Source organism: Myiozetetes cayanensis, unplaced genomic scaffold (genome assembly GCF_022539395.1).
Source record: "Myiozetetes cayanensis isolate MyiCay16 unplaced genomic scaffold, myiCay2020 scf1, whole genome shotgun sequence".
NCBI classification, from domain to species: domain Eukaryota; kingdom Metazoa; phylum Chordata; class Aves; order Passeriformes; family Tyrannidae; genus Myiozetetes; species Myiozetetes cayanensis.
In genome coordinates, this window is record NW_026086604.1 from 11,726,335 (window position 1) to 11,742,665 (window position 16,331).

The 16,331-nt window shown below is 37.6% G+C and overlaps 1 protein-coding gene across 9 annotated transcripts in view; it reads right to left on the reverse strand.

The window, feature by feature from the left end:
• COL14A1 (collagen type XIV alpha 1 chain) overlaps positions 1–16,331 on the reverse strand; it is a 113,356-nt gene that overhangs the window by 16,196 nt on the left and 80,829 nt on the right. For all 9 annotated transcript variants that reach the window (XR_007629482.1, XM_050320388.1, XM_050320113.1 and 6 more), the window contains 6 exons: positions 13,185–13,262; positions 12,828–12,914; positions 8,032–8,085; positions 7,532–7,627; positions 6,240–6,293; positions 5,735–5,788 (listed from right to left, as the gene is read on the reverse strand). Coding sequence is in view for 8 of the 9 variants with exons in the window: in XM_050320388.1 (XP_050176345.1) it covers positions 5,735–5,788; positions 6,240–6,293; positions 7,532–7,627; positions 8,032–8,085; positions 12,828–12,914; positions 13,185–13,262 (423 nt within the window). In the remaining variant the exon portion in view is untranslated. The remainder of the gene's footprint in view (positions 1–5,734; positions 5,789–6,239; positions 6,294–7,531; positions 7,628–8,031; positions 8,086–12,827; positions 12,915–13,184; positions 13,263–16,331) is intronic.

The window sequence follows — 16,331 nt, forward strand, 5'->3', positions numbered from 1 at the left end:
TTTCTACATCTGTTCTCACTGGTTGCAACTCTTCACAGTCCCACTGATGAAGTGCTGAAAGATGGCAACCGAGAGTCGATCTCTCTGCCCAGCAATACTGTACATATGCACTAACTATCACTGAGGTCCTGATTCAGGAAGCACCGGGAATGCTCATGTGGTTTACATTATGAACATGCCTCAGAGCTTCCAGAAATGGGAGCCAAAAACTAAAGATAACTTGGAAACTGGAAAGCAAGTAAATCAGGAAAAAAAAAAAAGACTGACCAGATGTAGAGGAAAATACACTATTAATAAAGTATTCTTGCAAATTAACCAATATGCACACTTTGTATCCCTACACCATAAAGCGTGGGTTTCAGACCAGCCTGGTGATAAGGCAATTCTTTAATTACTACAGCACCTAAAAATGAAAACTACGGTCTTGTCTCTGGTTCAAGACCACTTTGAAAGGCAGTTTAAGCTGGAAAGTGTTTGGTTTCTTGCTGAAAGGTTTGAAAGTGTTTATGCTGACACATACAGTAAAGAACAGTCCTCAGTATCTCAAAGAGCTTTTCTGGTTTGTACTTTTTCTGAATCTTTATTTCTGACACAGTTTTAGTAATGACTCCAGCATGAACTACTAGTTTTATGCTTTTCATAATTCAGAAACTATTATTCAAATCTGCAATCATATGGCATAAAAAACTGGCTGGGGAATATTATCTGCCATGTACCTGGAAAGGTTTTTTAAAATTCCACCAGAAGGGTGTTTTGATGATAAAATAAGCCACATAGTCAATTCACATTATGTCATCTATGCATCCTTAGACTTGATAAGGAAATACTTTCCCATTTCACAGTGTAGCCAGATGGTTCCTGAAGCTGCAAGGACCGAAGCAGCTCCCCTATCACAGTAAGAACCAAAGCAACTATTAAGAGCTAAGTGGCATTGAAATAAAGACAGTAGTAGTATCTCTATTACAGAAGTTTTAAGACATATACAGAAAAAGGTTGCAAGCCTAGCTCAAATACGTTTGCAAAGGAAAGTGTGTTCAGACTCCAAAACTGGTATTCCTAAAGGAAACAGAGAATGGTACAAGGAAGGAACTTTGAAATGCATTGAAAAATATAAAATAGGGTTTCTAATATTCTCTGGCAGAAGCATTTAGTTATGAACAATGTTTTGAAACATTCAATGATAGGTATTCATATTTTTACAATAACATGTAAGTCCCTAAAGGTAATGCAAGCTAGGCTTCTTTTTCTAACAATAAAACCTTCAGGAAGACTGATACCTTCATATTTACAAGCATGTTTGACTTTTTAAAGCAAAGATGTAAAATCTGCATTTATTTTTGACCAGTTCTAAAGCAGGATAAAAACTGGTTGAACTCTTTTAAGGGCTTAATTTATCTATGAGTAGGGAAATATAGAGCTTTCCACTGACTTCCAGGATCTAGAGTGGATTCCCACAAACTTCTAAAGAAAAATAATGCTGTAGGTCCCTCCCTTCCCCCATCCGAGTCAAAGAGTAGAATTAACAGTATGATCAAAATTACATTTTCTTGGAATATATTTCACAATGTCTTTATCCTGAGCAGTGTTTTTACTGTTGGCTGCTCAAGAATCACTTCCTGTCCATTCTCCTAAGGTTTATTTCTCTTGGCATTGTGTCTTGTATTGCCCACAGAAGATCACCTTCTACTGTATTTGCTAGATGTGAAAACTGCTATATATAAATGAAGTCAAAGTGAAGCCTGATTCAAGAAGGAGGATGGCAACACTTATTCTCTCATGCAGGTAAAGACTAAAGATACTTGTTTGTGTTGCCAGCAGGGTTTGAAGATGATGTTACTCAGACCATCTCATGGCCAGAATGGATCTGACACTCATTCTGAACTTGTGAGTAGTGCACAGAGATTAGTGAGTACCAGGAAATTGGCAGGGAGACTGGGAATGTATTTCTTCTGGCTCTTTCTCTCATTATTTTTGGTGTGTGTAATGTAGAAGAAAACAGAGCACTGTGAGAATTCACAAAGATGTATTCTGAGTACTGAAGCCTTAAAGATATTATTTAATCTCCCAGTTATTGAATTCTCCTCCTTGCTTAACCATCTCTATTCCAAGGGGAATGACTAGAGGAATTACATAGCACAACAGCACTTTCTCTTGGATAGAAATGACTCTGTACAGAGTCACTGAATCTCCCCCATGTAGCTGCATGTCCAAGACCAGGATGGCACAGATTTTCATGTGTGACCTAGGATGTAGATCCTAAAATCAAGATGTATATTATTTTGGAAAGTTAGCTCAGATCAAGACATACTTTGCTAATGGTATGAAAAAAAAAGTTATGGAGAAACAGTTTAACTCAGACAGGATTTTTATAAGGGATTTTATTCACCAACATACAAATGGCATCATATAAAATCTCAAGTCTACTGAAGTCAGAACTGCTGCTGACACCATTATAAACTCCTGAGCTTTCAGTAGCCTGGGATTTGTTGGTGGACTGGTGGAGAGGTGAGTTTTCCAGGACTAGATACTGGCAAAAACTTAACTGAAGCTACTGAGCCCAAGATTGAAAGAGTTTCCTGTACAGCCTTTTAAAAAAACCTTGCAGCCTGGGACCATGACTGCCTGACCCAGAAAAAGCAGAATGTGTCCCATGTGCAGTTCAAGCTCTGTCTTTCAACATGAAATGCTTGGGAGTGTTTGTGGAGAAACACGATCTGTTCTTTTTAGTAAAACCTCTCTATACGGGTAGCTTTGGGGCAGTAAGAGAGGACACCAAAGAACCACAGCTCCAGCTACATAATAAAAATAAGTAATTTTCAATTTTTTAAAATTGTTTATGACACTCTTTTATATATTATGGAAGCGGATAAGAGGGGAGGGGACTGTTCCTCATGTGGAGTCTGAGATGTAGATTTAAACCAGTTACCAGACAGGAATAAAATATTATCATGTATATTCAGAATGTTTGCCTTATTATCAGAAAATGCATTTTTTTACTCTGATTCAAGCTTCACAGAGTACTTTTATTACATCCCACTTTTCTTCAAAGAGGGTATGTCATTATGAGAGTGATCATTGTATGAATTCACAAAACTTACAGGGAAGATGTTCTATTTCTTGATGAGGTACTAAAATGCAAGAAAAAGCAAATAAACCAGGGACTAAAAAAGCAGAAGTCCAGAAATACAAAAAGAAACTTTACAGACCAAGTGTTCAATTACAATATTAAGAAAGGAAAAAACAAACCCTTTTCTCGACTGATTTCAAAAATAAAACCATAAAGTATGAACACTAGAAATCAAAATCAAAAAAGGAAGGAAAAAGAACTGTAAAAGTGAAGTGATTCCAACTACCAGCAACTGGAAGGAAAAATCTTAATTCCAGGATTTCATGAGTCTAATACCACATTATACCCAGTTCAGCAAAGTTCTCAGAGATCTCCTAATAAATACCACTCCCATGCATATCTCCCATTAAAATCACTGTGATTTAGCCATCTGTTTAAGGACTTCACAGCAGTGGTATCACTAAAATATTTAAATGATCAATAAATACTAAAGAGGAAGTGATAGCTAAGCTAAGAATAAGATAGGAAATCTCATTCTAGTAGTGTAATAGTTGCAAAACAGCTTGGCATCTTGGCTAACAGGAGGAAGCCCAACAAAAGAAACATTATACAAAAAGGCAATTTACTTCTCAGGAATTTTCCAGTTCCCCTTTGCTGCTGCAGTTATGCCCTTCAAAACTGTGCCTTCCTCAAGCACTGGGTCTTCAAAGAGACTGCGGTGAAATAATTGGTTTGAATCTTCACCCATTAAAAGCAATTTTATGTTGCCATAACTCCACAGGAATCAAATGAGTTACAACACCATAAAATTAGTATAACATAATTATTTGTTGCCATAGAAATAATTACTGCCGGACAACATTGCAGAAGGATCGCACAGAGACAACAACAGACCTAATTTTATGAGCTCTAGGCTGTTCATCCAGCTCCTGTGATTAACAGCAGAAGAAAGGGAACACACATGAACAAAGCATTATTACCATATCTATAAAAACCAGCAATTTATGTAATTGCCCTACCTTTTTATAGACAACACTGGGGTATTCTACAGAATAAGCACCACATGACCTTCCCAGGCTGTATCAAAAGCCGTTGTTGCATTAGCCCTCCTCGGTTTTTCTCTGGAATACCATCTCTCTGCAACAACATGCTGACTCCCACATGGAGGAAAACCAGACCACTTCTGAACTGCTGACTGACATCAAGGCCTGTCTGAGGGCATCCACTGCTAAATATAAAGTCAGCTGCAGAATAACATAAAACCAAGTTTCCCTGAACTGCAAACCCCTCGACGTCCCTCATGATCAGGAAGGTAGAGGGAGGAGGCACATACAATTCACATGTATAGCATTTAGCACCAGGTCACCTCAACCTGTCCATGACCAAAATCAGACAGAACATGGCAAAAATCCAAATGTTCATCAGGCTCCAGGTCTTTATTAACCTGGAGATGAACAGGTGACACCAAGCTTGGGGAATTTAGGGGGAAATATGCCAACACAGCCAAAAAGAAGACATTAAAAACATGCAAAAACAGAAGAAGACATCACAGTATTATAAAGTAGAAAAAAAGAATTTATATACCTTCATATTTCACCACAACTTAATTGAAAATTAGAAGGCTATTCATCCAATTAGTTTATTCATCTGATGATAATGTGTAAACCTTTATCTTAAGAAAATTATTTTCTTGATTTTTAGAGAAAAAAGTTTATCTATGTATCATCCAAATTCTGCAGTAACTGTAGTGGATTTACTTCTAGGCATAAAGATATGCCAATGTTTAAATTCATAATAGTGAGTTCTAATACATGTTTTGCTAAAGTGGTGGGGTTTTTTACAACAAGGTCTCAAGCTAATGCCAGAAAATCAAAGAAGGTCCAGATTTCTCTGAAGTTCAAGTTACACTAACATACCCAAAGAAAAGGATCATGAATATGTAAATCTTGTTCAAATGAAACTGGAAAGTCATATTTAATAATGAACTTCTGCTGTAGACAGAAACTTAGTACTATGCTAACAATAACTTTCCTGTGTCTGACTAATAATGAAACAGAAGTCTCTGTAAGGAGACAAGGAGAAGGACGTTTATATTTAACTGCACAAATGAATATGAATTGGTTTTTTATTGGTTCCTAGATAGACTGTAAGGATCTTCAGTTGAATAAGGCTGAGTAAATTCTGGTATTGTTCTTCACCTTCACCTTTTCCTCCTGTCAACAGTTTCTACAGGTATTGTTCTAAATTCTAATATTGAATTTCCTCGTAGTTGTCTCTGTTACCCATTAATTAGCTAGAAAGCTAACTTATATCATTGCATTGAATTGCATACTAATTATGTGCCATTTAACAACCACCTAATTTTAAACATATAAGCAAAGAGACTAATTAGCAGTGCTGAACAGAAGAGGCATCTACTTCTATGAAATGCGTTAAGCACAGCCATCGTGGATGGTTCCCATCACTAGTCTAGTATTTCTCAACCCTCATCTAGAAGATGGAAGAATATCCACCCTGCCTCTGCCTGCTGTGCTGACTGGCACAGAAATATGGTCTCCAGAAATTATAAAGGTGACATAAATTATGATGTATCAAGCACATAATGGAAAACATACCCATTGTAGAACAGAAATAAACCACATGTAAAACATATTAATTTTACCTTACCCTTTGACCTTGAGCTCCATCTCTTCCGGGTGAACCTGATGCTCCCGGGACACCCTAAGAGTGATCAAGGGAGAGCAAGTTGAGTTCCAATTAACAGAATCCCACTAAATCATTTTCCAGTGAAACTGTGTGACGTGCTTTTGGATAAGTGTTTTGGATAAATGGAACTAGGTTCAATAATGGGTGAGGCGATGAAAGATTCAATAAAGAAGGTATTTCTGTGAAATGAGATGGGTAAACAGACATTGTTAAAATGCACAGGCTCTGAGTCTACAGAGACCTGATTTCAGTGTTAAACAAGAAAATAACTAATTCCTCAAGCCCCAGATGAACTGGTCACTGCACACCAGCATACCCTGGATTCCTTCACTTTCTAAAGGTCTGTTCAATTCACCCCAACACAACATTTCTCAGTGGTTTGGAATATGTGCCCTCAACTCGCAGTGATGTCAATTCAACACTCAAACTTAGTAAGAGGCAGGTTAGACAATAACTTAGGAAATACCTGCAGGCCAGGAAAACCGAGATCTCCCTTCTCTCCCTTTTCACCTGGTGGCCCCTGCAAATTAAGAATCACACACAGTAAACCAAATATATGGTTACTTTTCTATTTTTAATAGTTCTTTTCATTTTCTTCTGAAAAAAAAATAACCAAGCAACCAATAAAAAACCCGACTATTTTTCCTAGTGAAAGCACACACACAGACTCTTGTTTACAAAACTGCAAATGACAAATTTTAAAATATAGAAAAAAAAAAGAACACCCAAAACCAAACAAACAAACAAACAAAGGTAGCTATTTTCTTTTCTCTTCACAAGAATCTGTTTCACTTCAGGCCTCAGAAGAATTTCCTACAATGATGAAACCTAAGGGTTTTCTACAGAAAATAGACATGTTTCTACATTACCTATGCATGACAAAAAATATATTTTTCTCGATAATTAACTTTAATTAAATTTTATACAGAAACAATTTCTCTAAGAAATAATTATTCTTATAATTAAAGTATTCTGTATTATTCTCTGATGACAGCATCATCAAGAATATACAGTTTTGGTAAATCATTATATTGTACAGCAGTACCATACAGTACCATATAGTACCATAAAAAGAAGAAAGTGTATTAAAAATAGTGAATTTGAAAAAATCTAGCAGAAAAAGATGTGCATCTACTACATTTCAAGGCTTGTGTGTACCCATCTACAGATGTACCTGTGTTCATCTGTATGAACTGATTACTGAGTACATGAAACAAGGTAAGTGCTACCAATGTTTCTACCAATGTTTCTTTATGATGAAATTCTGTGACTTATTTCACAACAGCATTGCAATCTCCAGGCCTAATCACCTCCTCTGATGACAGATTTTGTAACGTAATGAACATTATTAGTTAATTTGGGCAGAGAATATGGTGTTCTTGCTTGGGTATACCTTCAAGTTAGAACTGATCTGCAATGAGCAATACCCCAACCAGAAAAAGATAAAATATTAACACTTCAGTTTGGTGCCATGTTACAACCCCTACTGCAATTTTTTTTCACTTGTCTCCAGGCTTGGATGCTAATATCGAGGTCATATTGAACCTGTGATCAAATACTTTCAGCTAAAAGTTCAGATTCAAATAAAAACAATCAGAAATGAACCCATGTTCAGTACAGGTCAAACGTCTGTGATTTCACCTCAAATATTGAAATTCAGATTCTGATCACAACAACAAAAGCTATTCCAGTCTAATCTAAGATATTTGCTGTTTAAAACATCACAGGAAAGAAGCCTATTGATTTTTTAAGTCTCACTGGAAGCCCTTGAATAGAAAGTCCACTGGGTCCTTGTGGTCCTGGAGGTCCTTGTGGTCCAGGAACACCAATTTCACCTCGAGGTCCATCTGGTCCCTAAAGTAGCACAGGACATAAGTTAAACTCTTATCATATGGACAAAGGCAGCTTCTGTTTGAAGAATTAAATACCAATAGACTCAGAAACATCTGAAATATGAATTAATATGTGGCTGAGCAGTTAGGGTTCAATTTAAAATTGTCTGGGTCCTTTATAAATACTAAAAAAAAAAAAGATTATTTATGCTGCAAAAGCTGAATTCTGAATTTTATATTTTATCAAGGAACAAACAGGACAGGCAAGTGTTATGAAAAGAGCCACACCAAACTCCAGTGGCATTTCACTATGCTTTTTCCTCAACAACACCAGAGACAATCTGGAATTAATTTCAAGGCTTACATGCAACAGAGATGAAGCAAGACCCTGTACATCTATCAAATGTAGAGTGCTGTACAAAGTACCTTTGGACCTGGATCACCACGATGACCTTTGGCACCTCTGACACCTGGACCACCCTGTGAAGCAAAAAGCACAGCACTCAATGAAAACCAAAACTCTCAAAAATGAAATCCAGAGAAGCCCAAGCAGTTTTTTCCTGTTCCTGAATCAGCATTCAAGAATCAGTAAATATCCTGTTGCTATCCCTCCACTGGGGTAATTAAACTGAGAACATACTTAAGTATGGCCATACACAGAAACAGATTTAAACACAGATGTGACTGCTTTCTAGAGCCAAGAATGCACACCACGTAAGCATCAAAATAACACTGAAAGCTACAATACGGATGGAAATGTGGCCACGGGTTCCCTTCCAGTTGCTGAAACCTCCTGCACATATGTCTGTTCTCACCAAAATGAGTTTCCAGGAGGCCAAGAGCATTCTAGCTTGCATCAGAAACAGTGTGGCCGGCAGGACGAGGGCAGTGATCATCCCCCTGTATTTGGCACTGATGAGGCTGCACCTCAAATCCTGTGTTCAGTTCTGGGCCCCTCACTACAAGGTCATTGAGGGACTGAAGTGGGTCCAGAAAAGGGCAATGGAGCTGGTGGAGGGTCTGGAGCACAAGCCTTATGAGGAGCAGCTGAGGGAGCTGGGGTTGTTTAGCCTGGAGAAAAGGAGGCTCAGGGGGCACCTTATCACTCTCTGCCTGAAAGGAGGTTGTAGCCAGGTGAGGGTCAGTCCCAGGTAACCAGTGACAGAGCAAGAGGAAATGGCCTCAAGTTGCACCAGGGGAGGTTTAGACTGGATATCAGGAAAAATTTCTTCATGGAAAGGGTTGTGAAGAATTGGAACAGACTGTCCAAGGAAGTGCTGGAGTCACCACCCCTGGGGGTACTGTAAAGATGTGTAGATGTGGCACTTGGGGAAGTGGTTTAGTGGTGGACTTGGCAGTGCTGGGTTAATGGCTGGACTCCCACATATTAAGGGTCTTTTCCAACCTAAACAGTTCTAAAATTTTTTTATTCTAATGGCTTGGAAATATTGTTCAGCAAGGACAACGCCAGAATCTACTAGATCTACCATGGTTTAATTTAGAGCTACTCTTAGGTAAAATGCTCTTTTGGCCATTTTTCTCTTTTTTGCTTTCTTCAGTAATGCTTACATCTGTTCATAATTTATTAACCAACTGTTGCCTTTTTTATTAGTATCATCTGAGACACTGGAGTAGCATATATCTATGGATGGCTGCCATGAACGTGTTTTGAGAAATATGTTGCATGTGCTTTCTGTTCTAGGACAGCATAAATGTTTTTTTCACTTTTTTTCATATTAATCTCCCTCTTCTCCCACCTGAGCATATTGCTTAACCTACTGGAATATGAGCTCTACAGATATTCTGCCCTTCTTTGTACTCAAAAAGGATCTTGTACAACTACACACCATAACTGAATAGCATTCTATAGAGGCTACAATGAGTACTTCACAAAAAGAAGAGCAGTTAAAGACACAAAAATATGTAGTATCTATGAGACTTTAAACAGGAATGCAAATAACAGAAATGTCTGGAAATATTAGAGCACTCTTGCTTTTCAATAAAGGTATCATGACATGGTCTTCGTATGTGTGATCACAGAGCAGTTTCCCACTGCCCCTTTCAGCTTCCTCAAGTCTTACTGCTTTTATCCCACAGGTCTATGGTCACAACCCATTCCACCATAGCCAGCTCCCACTCTTAAAATCTCATCCCATGCTCTCCCTGGAACCACATCTCAATTGCCAGTTCCAAAATTCCAGACACTTGTATTTCTACATTCCAGCCGAGTAGCTTCCTCTGTCCTTTCTCTTGCCTCTGCCTTTCTCCTGAGAATACTCTCCAAGATTAAACATTCCTCAGCACAATAACCACAACTTTTTAACATAAACAAAACCACAGAGTTGTCTCCCATTTTGTTCTCAGAAACCAACTGCATTTTTACTAAGAATATATAGTTAAAACCAGCCTGATGCTGAGACATTAAATCATACGCTTTCAGATCCCTGCTGAAGTTGATACATTTATCCATGTGCCGAACCCAGCAACCTCTGCTTGGTAAAAGTACAAGTTCCAGAAGAGCATTTATTTAAGATGAAAACATCAGAATAGCCCCCTTCAGTTTTCTCATCAACTTATTTTGGTAGTTATTTCCCAGCACTACTAAGCTTGTGTGACTAATTTCAAATTTTTCGTTTCTTCTGCCACTTCTTCTAGCCAAAAATTCCTGTTATGCCTTTTTCCCTTATTTTGAATAACTTCTTAATAGCCAGTGCTTTCCCCCAGAAACAGCCTTAATCAACTGTTATCAAGACAACTCCTTATTCCTTTTTAATAGTCAAAGCCTGTAAAGCACTGAAAGCTATTTCTTGTAATTAAACTTTTGAAATCCTCCAATATTTTTGTTTATTCCACCTTCTTCGGTTCTGCAGCACTCCTTAGAAATGCAGGCATGGGTTTTGTGCAATATCTTATTTTTACTTTGTGTCGGGAATTTCAGACAGCAGGATCAAATTCTGGCAAAGATGAAGCCATAAAAACAGTGTCCCATCATGAAAACTGCCAGTTAACATTAACTCTAAACAACACTTTGTCTTACCCAAAATGACCTGCTTCCTAAAAGCCTAGAAAATCTTCCCAGGGTTACTATCCCAAACAAATGGAAGCCTTTTCTTTGGAGTCTCTTTAGCCTAATGTCTAAAACTGGCTACATGGTAGAATCCTGATCTCTTAAACAGAAAACTCCTTGGCTTAGAGAAAAGTCACATGATGTTTTAACAACTTGGAGCACTATTGACCAGACATAGCACATGTGACTTTCTGACTTTTGGTTGGCACAGAGATGAATGCTGACTTTATTCTTTTGCTCTGCTTTTTCTTAGGCCTCGTACTACTTTTTTTTTCCCAGAGCTATGCCATCTAACTGTCTGGCAAAAAAGCATCACTTCAACAGACTGAGTTCCAAAATCACACACTTGCCTGCCTTGGCAGTGATTTTTCTGCTTGATTTTAAGCCTCCTCTTGCATGGCACTATGCTATTCTAAATATTGTTAATCTTAAATGTAATATATAGAAGTACATTATTTTACTGCTGTGTTAAATCTTAGCAATTCCTGATTCATTTATCTTTTGAACTATAGCAGTACACATCCTTCCAGTCAAATAATTTTAAGTTTTCATTTTACTGTGAAATGTAGTCCAACTACTCAATTTCAGTGGCATTTTTATGTGAATTATCTGTCTTTGTCAAAGAACACAAATTGGATGCTAAGATACAAAAATTAAAACTTTAATCCACACTTGATTTATAACCTATATTTAAATAGGGGAACAGAACAATTTCTCCTTGTTCAAGACACACATTTTCAGTGAATTTTTCTCCTGAGTTCCTTCTCAGGTTTTTGTTAACAGAGCTTGAAGAACCCTTCTTGCAGAAAGACTAACCTCTGAGTTGTTAGCAGGAAAAATGCCTGCTAGGATCAACAATATGAACGTCCTGTGTGCAATTTAATTTTGCTGTTAAACATGTATCTCATGTAATTAGTGTACTTTAACATTTTCAGAAACATTTTCCTTTGCATTCTTCACATGCTCTTTCATTTCAAAACATGCTCTTGAAGGACACAGGACTCAGTATGAGCAGAGAAACACACAGTTCAAACTTTTCACAAGAGAGCCTCATCTCAAACTAACTTAGCAGGCAGCCCTAAGATGCCAATCAGAGTTAACAACCTAGCTGTAAAGAAAGAAACCACATGATCATTCTATCCCAGTTAGGATTCTTGTTAGACCAAACCACTGTAAACAGAGGCTGCAACTTTTCTAAATTGATAAAAATCGGGGATGTGAGATTGAGTTCTCAAAATTTAGTGACATGTATCGCCATGTCTTATACACTGAGTTTCCACAAGTTTCCAAGAAAGGAGATTTATTCCATATTTCAAAAATACTACACTGAGATGGAAGGAAAGTGAAATAACTGGCTTCTAGAAGAGACTATCTAGTTCCACTGGTTATGCAAGGAATATATACACACTTAACATTTACACAGTAAACACTTAATGACTGCTATTAAAAGAACATCAGAAAGTAAAGGCAAAAGTTGTGCCAGTATGCATTTCATCATTCACTGGAAAGCTGGAAAAAATTTTAATTGAGCTTTCACCAAAAGCAGATCATTTCATCCTCTCTTCCCTTCAGGGCTTTTGGGTACCTCTCTGCCTCTAGGAGGTCTCAGAAGAACCTACACTTTCAGTTGTGCTTTCCAATCAACGATGTACTTAGGTAGGGCTTTTAAGACAGAAAAGTCTTCTTTCATCACATACCATACAAGTGGCATTGTCATACCCTATGTCTTTAATTCATAAGAATGCTGTAAACTAAGCATTTCAAAAGGTAAACTCCAAACTACATTGAATACACATATATTACAGGAGACATAAAGCAGGTAATTATGAAAATAAATGGTACTAACTACGACATATTTACTAATGCTACAGACAGGCAATAGGGTTCAAGGTCTGAAGAATACCACAACTGCTTCAGGTCGTGATTAAATCATTAAAAATTTTTGACTGACTGACTGACTGTGTAGAAGGTTTTTTACAGCCTAATACTTGGCATCTTTGCTATAAATTGAATGTAATTCTGTCTCTTCACCAACACTTAAAATCCTAATTTAATCTTATTAGTTTTATAATGGCACTATATTCACATGTTTTGGAATAAAGGTGGCCAGTGGAATATTTAGTACAGTTTACTAAAAACCCGAATAAAACCTTACCGGTGGTCCAGGAGGTCCAAGAGGACCCTTATTGGCTTCTGAACAGGAACAAGCATGAGGAAGGGCAGGGCAGTTTTCCTCATCTCTCTAGGGAAAAATCAAAATAGGAGAAGAATGATATCAAAAACTTCAGAAGTTAGGGATTTTATGAATCTAAGACAAAGTACTGTGTGGATGCCTCAAAAGCACCTACTTGATTTAGAAACATATATGTCATTGACTTTCAGTAGGCCAGATAATCCAAGCAGACTTGGGCTTGTTTTGAAAACACTTAGCCATGCATTTCAATTAAAACATTTACTCAATAAAGGGGAAAGTAAAAGGTGAATTCTACAGTTATTGAAAGAGGTTTCTTACCAAGCCAGGAAGTTCACAGCATTTGTCTCGATTGGCCCATGAGGTAGCACAAACAATGTCAAACATCTGTAACTGCAGCTGTTTTAAAACAAGGGTGATGTACAAAATGACTGTTAGGTGTAAGAGCAGTGCAGAACGGAACTATCAGCAAGCAAAGCTACCTTGATTTAAGCACTCAAATTAGACAGAGGAGAGGCTACTGACTTTGAGCAGCAAGCCACAAATACCTCACTTAAGTGGCAAATCCACTGCTTTTACCAAATGTGTGTTCTAACCAAGTCATCTGAACTACCAGACATTACGTGAATTGAGCTAACTGTTCAAGGTTAATTGCTGCACTCGTTGGATTAGCCCCCACTCCTTGATTAAATTTCTGATTTTGCACACTGTTGCCTCCCAATACTTTTTATATAGCAAAGGAGGCATCAAGAGTCAAGCAAAAGAGAGATCAGCTTCTCAAAACTGAGTAATTCCTCTTAACTCACTGGTCTGCTGATCTGATTTTATCTGGGACAAGGTCTCCTATAGCCTATTACTTACACTGGAGCTGAGCCACAGATAATATTTATATTTTTCTCCAGTTTAATTTTACTTTAGAATATGCCCTCTCCTATCCTTATTATCCCCAGGCCAACAATAGTTTAATGATGGTGAAAACCTTGTTCAACACATGACTAACACTGGGCAGAAAATTCCCATCACAGGTCTGGGAATATGGTTTAGACAAGATTTTAATCTACAAGAACACACACATTTGCTAAAAATAGTGGCTGCTAGATACTCAGAAACAATATACTAAATAGGGCTCAATGGTAAAACCAATTGTCTCCTTTACAGCCTTGACTGAATAAAGTGGTCTAGAGAGATGAAGCTTCTGTTACTATTTCTATTCTTTTTCCATGCCTTGTTTATGTGCATATTGAATAGAGAGAGGAATGGAACAGAACATCCCATTAAATTAACCCCACATGCTAAAAAATTGGAGGAGCTGCTAGAGATAGAACTCTATTTGGTTTTGCTCCCATTATTATTTTCAGTGGCATTATTTTAAGACCAGAAGAGAGGAATGAATTTAAAGATTTCTTAAAACCGTATTGCTTTTAAATCTGTTTAAATGAACTACATATGTGCACCTCTGGTTTTGTCTCATTCTTTTTCTTATATAGGTCAATTACTGTATTTTGAATAAAGGCACACTTTCACATAAAGAGACATTCTCCTCACCTTACAGCAGATTAGGTGGTTTGCAGATTTGCTGTACTACTGATGCAGACCCACACCAGCTGGCTCCATGCTGAACACCTCAGACAGCTGAAGTGCAGTATGAAGGCAGCTTTTGGACCCTTGGTTTGGGTTCACAGAGATCCACCCTGAGTCCAGCCAGTCTGTGCCCCTGCCTGGGTCAAATGCAAGCTGGCTTCGTGTGGAGCCACTTGAGATGCCTCCCTCTTTGCTGTACATCCCTAAGCTACCCACTCCAGGAGGACTCCTTAGCCTGTGACCATGCATGAACACACTGCTCTGGGGTTCAGAATGACCCTGGGCATTCTGCATGATACTGCACTTAAGCAAAGAAGACATCCCAGAAAAGGGTGCAGCGACACCTGAGCTGGCTGTGCAGAAAGCAGCCTGGGTTCAGAAGTTTCCATCCCAAGCTATTCTGTTCTCCTGAACAATGGAAGGCTGACAGTACTGGCTCAAATTATACAGTCCCACACAAGCGTGTATATGCATTCATTTTCTCTGGACTAGACAATCCAGAGATCCATAGAGATAAAATATGTTGTTGTAAATTAAAGAGCAAACAGACGTTTCCTGAATTGCTCTATTCACTAACCAAATGTTGAATGACACAGTATTCTTATTTTAAAGTATTATGTGGGTTGTTCTGACTAAAGCTAAATAATAAAACAAAGCTTGCTTTGCTACTGTTAAACATTTATTTATAATTCCCTGTATTCATAGTGATTTTGCTTTCTAAATATCCAGCCCTCCAGGCAGAATCAGTAATATGAGATGGAAAAGTCTACCTGTCATCATCTAACAAAGCTACAGCTCTGCAAAGATTTTTCAACAGCAGACCACATTAGGCATTACTTTTTTAACAATATAGATACATGGAAGCAAAAAAGATAAATTTAAAAGAGGAGGAAATATCAATAAAGTTTGGGAAATGCAAATAAACAATCTTTTAAAGCTGGACTTTTCATTAAATCTCACTGAAGGAATAAAAAGCATCACTTGCTGCATGTCAGTCAGGTTTCATTGCTCTGGATAGCTGGAATGTTTAATCCAGAAAATCCTCACTATTCAAGGATGTTAGAAGAGTTAGGCACCTTTAGTCTAATGCTCTTTTTGCCTTATCTATTTCTGCCTGTTCATTTTACTGCTGCACACCATATGCATAATTGGGAAGAAAACTGGTACAATTACATTCCTTCAAAATTGGAATGTTTGGCAACATTCAGGTGATTGCACTATATTGATTCGATTAAAAAATACACTGAAAACATTCTGGCAATGCTAAACATGTGAATACAGTTAGAACAAAACATCCACAATCTTATTCCAAAATAACTGCCTGCATGTTTTTGTTTTATGTAATAAGCATCTCTAAAACTGAGAAGTCTACTTGTTGTGAGAAGAACCTCTATCCTACCTCCTACTAGAGTCCTTTGATGTCCTTCAATTTTTGGAGTAGGAAACCAACTCATTTGTGCCTTAAAAGTGACTATTCACACAAGTCCTACTCAACATGAATAAATTGTGCAGAATGGAGACTTTAAAAATGGTATTTGGGTGCTTTCTTGATCAGCTTGTAATTTGGTATATGTGGTAATACCCAAAGACAGCTGAACACCACTATAAAGAATTTTTATCCTCAGCTACATATTTTTAGTTTTACATGAGTTTTACAGTTCATTTGAACAAAATCAAATTTTTCAGTGAGTGGGCAGTCTGACTTTTCTTTTATAGATTCTTAGGTTCTAACAAAAGACACCATTTCTTTCCACTTCTTTACAAAGCCTTCTCTAATTCCAAGATTTCCTAAGTCTGCCCTTTTCTGTTTCTATTGGAATGTGACTACAAGGGTTTCTCTATGTAATTGTCTTTACAGGCTTCACATAATAATTATCCATAAGTTTG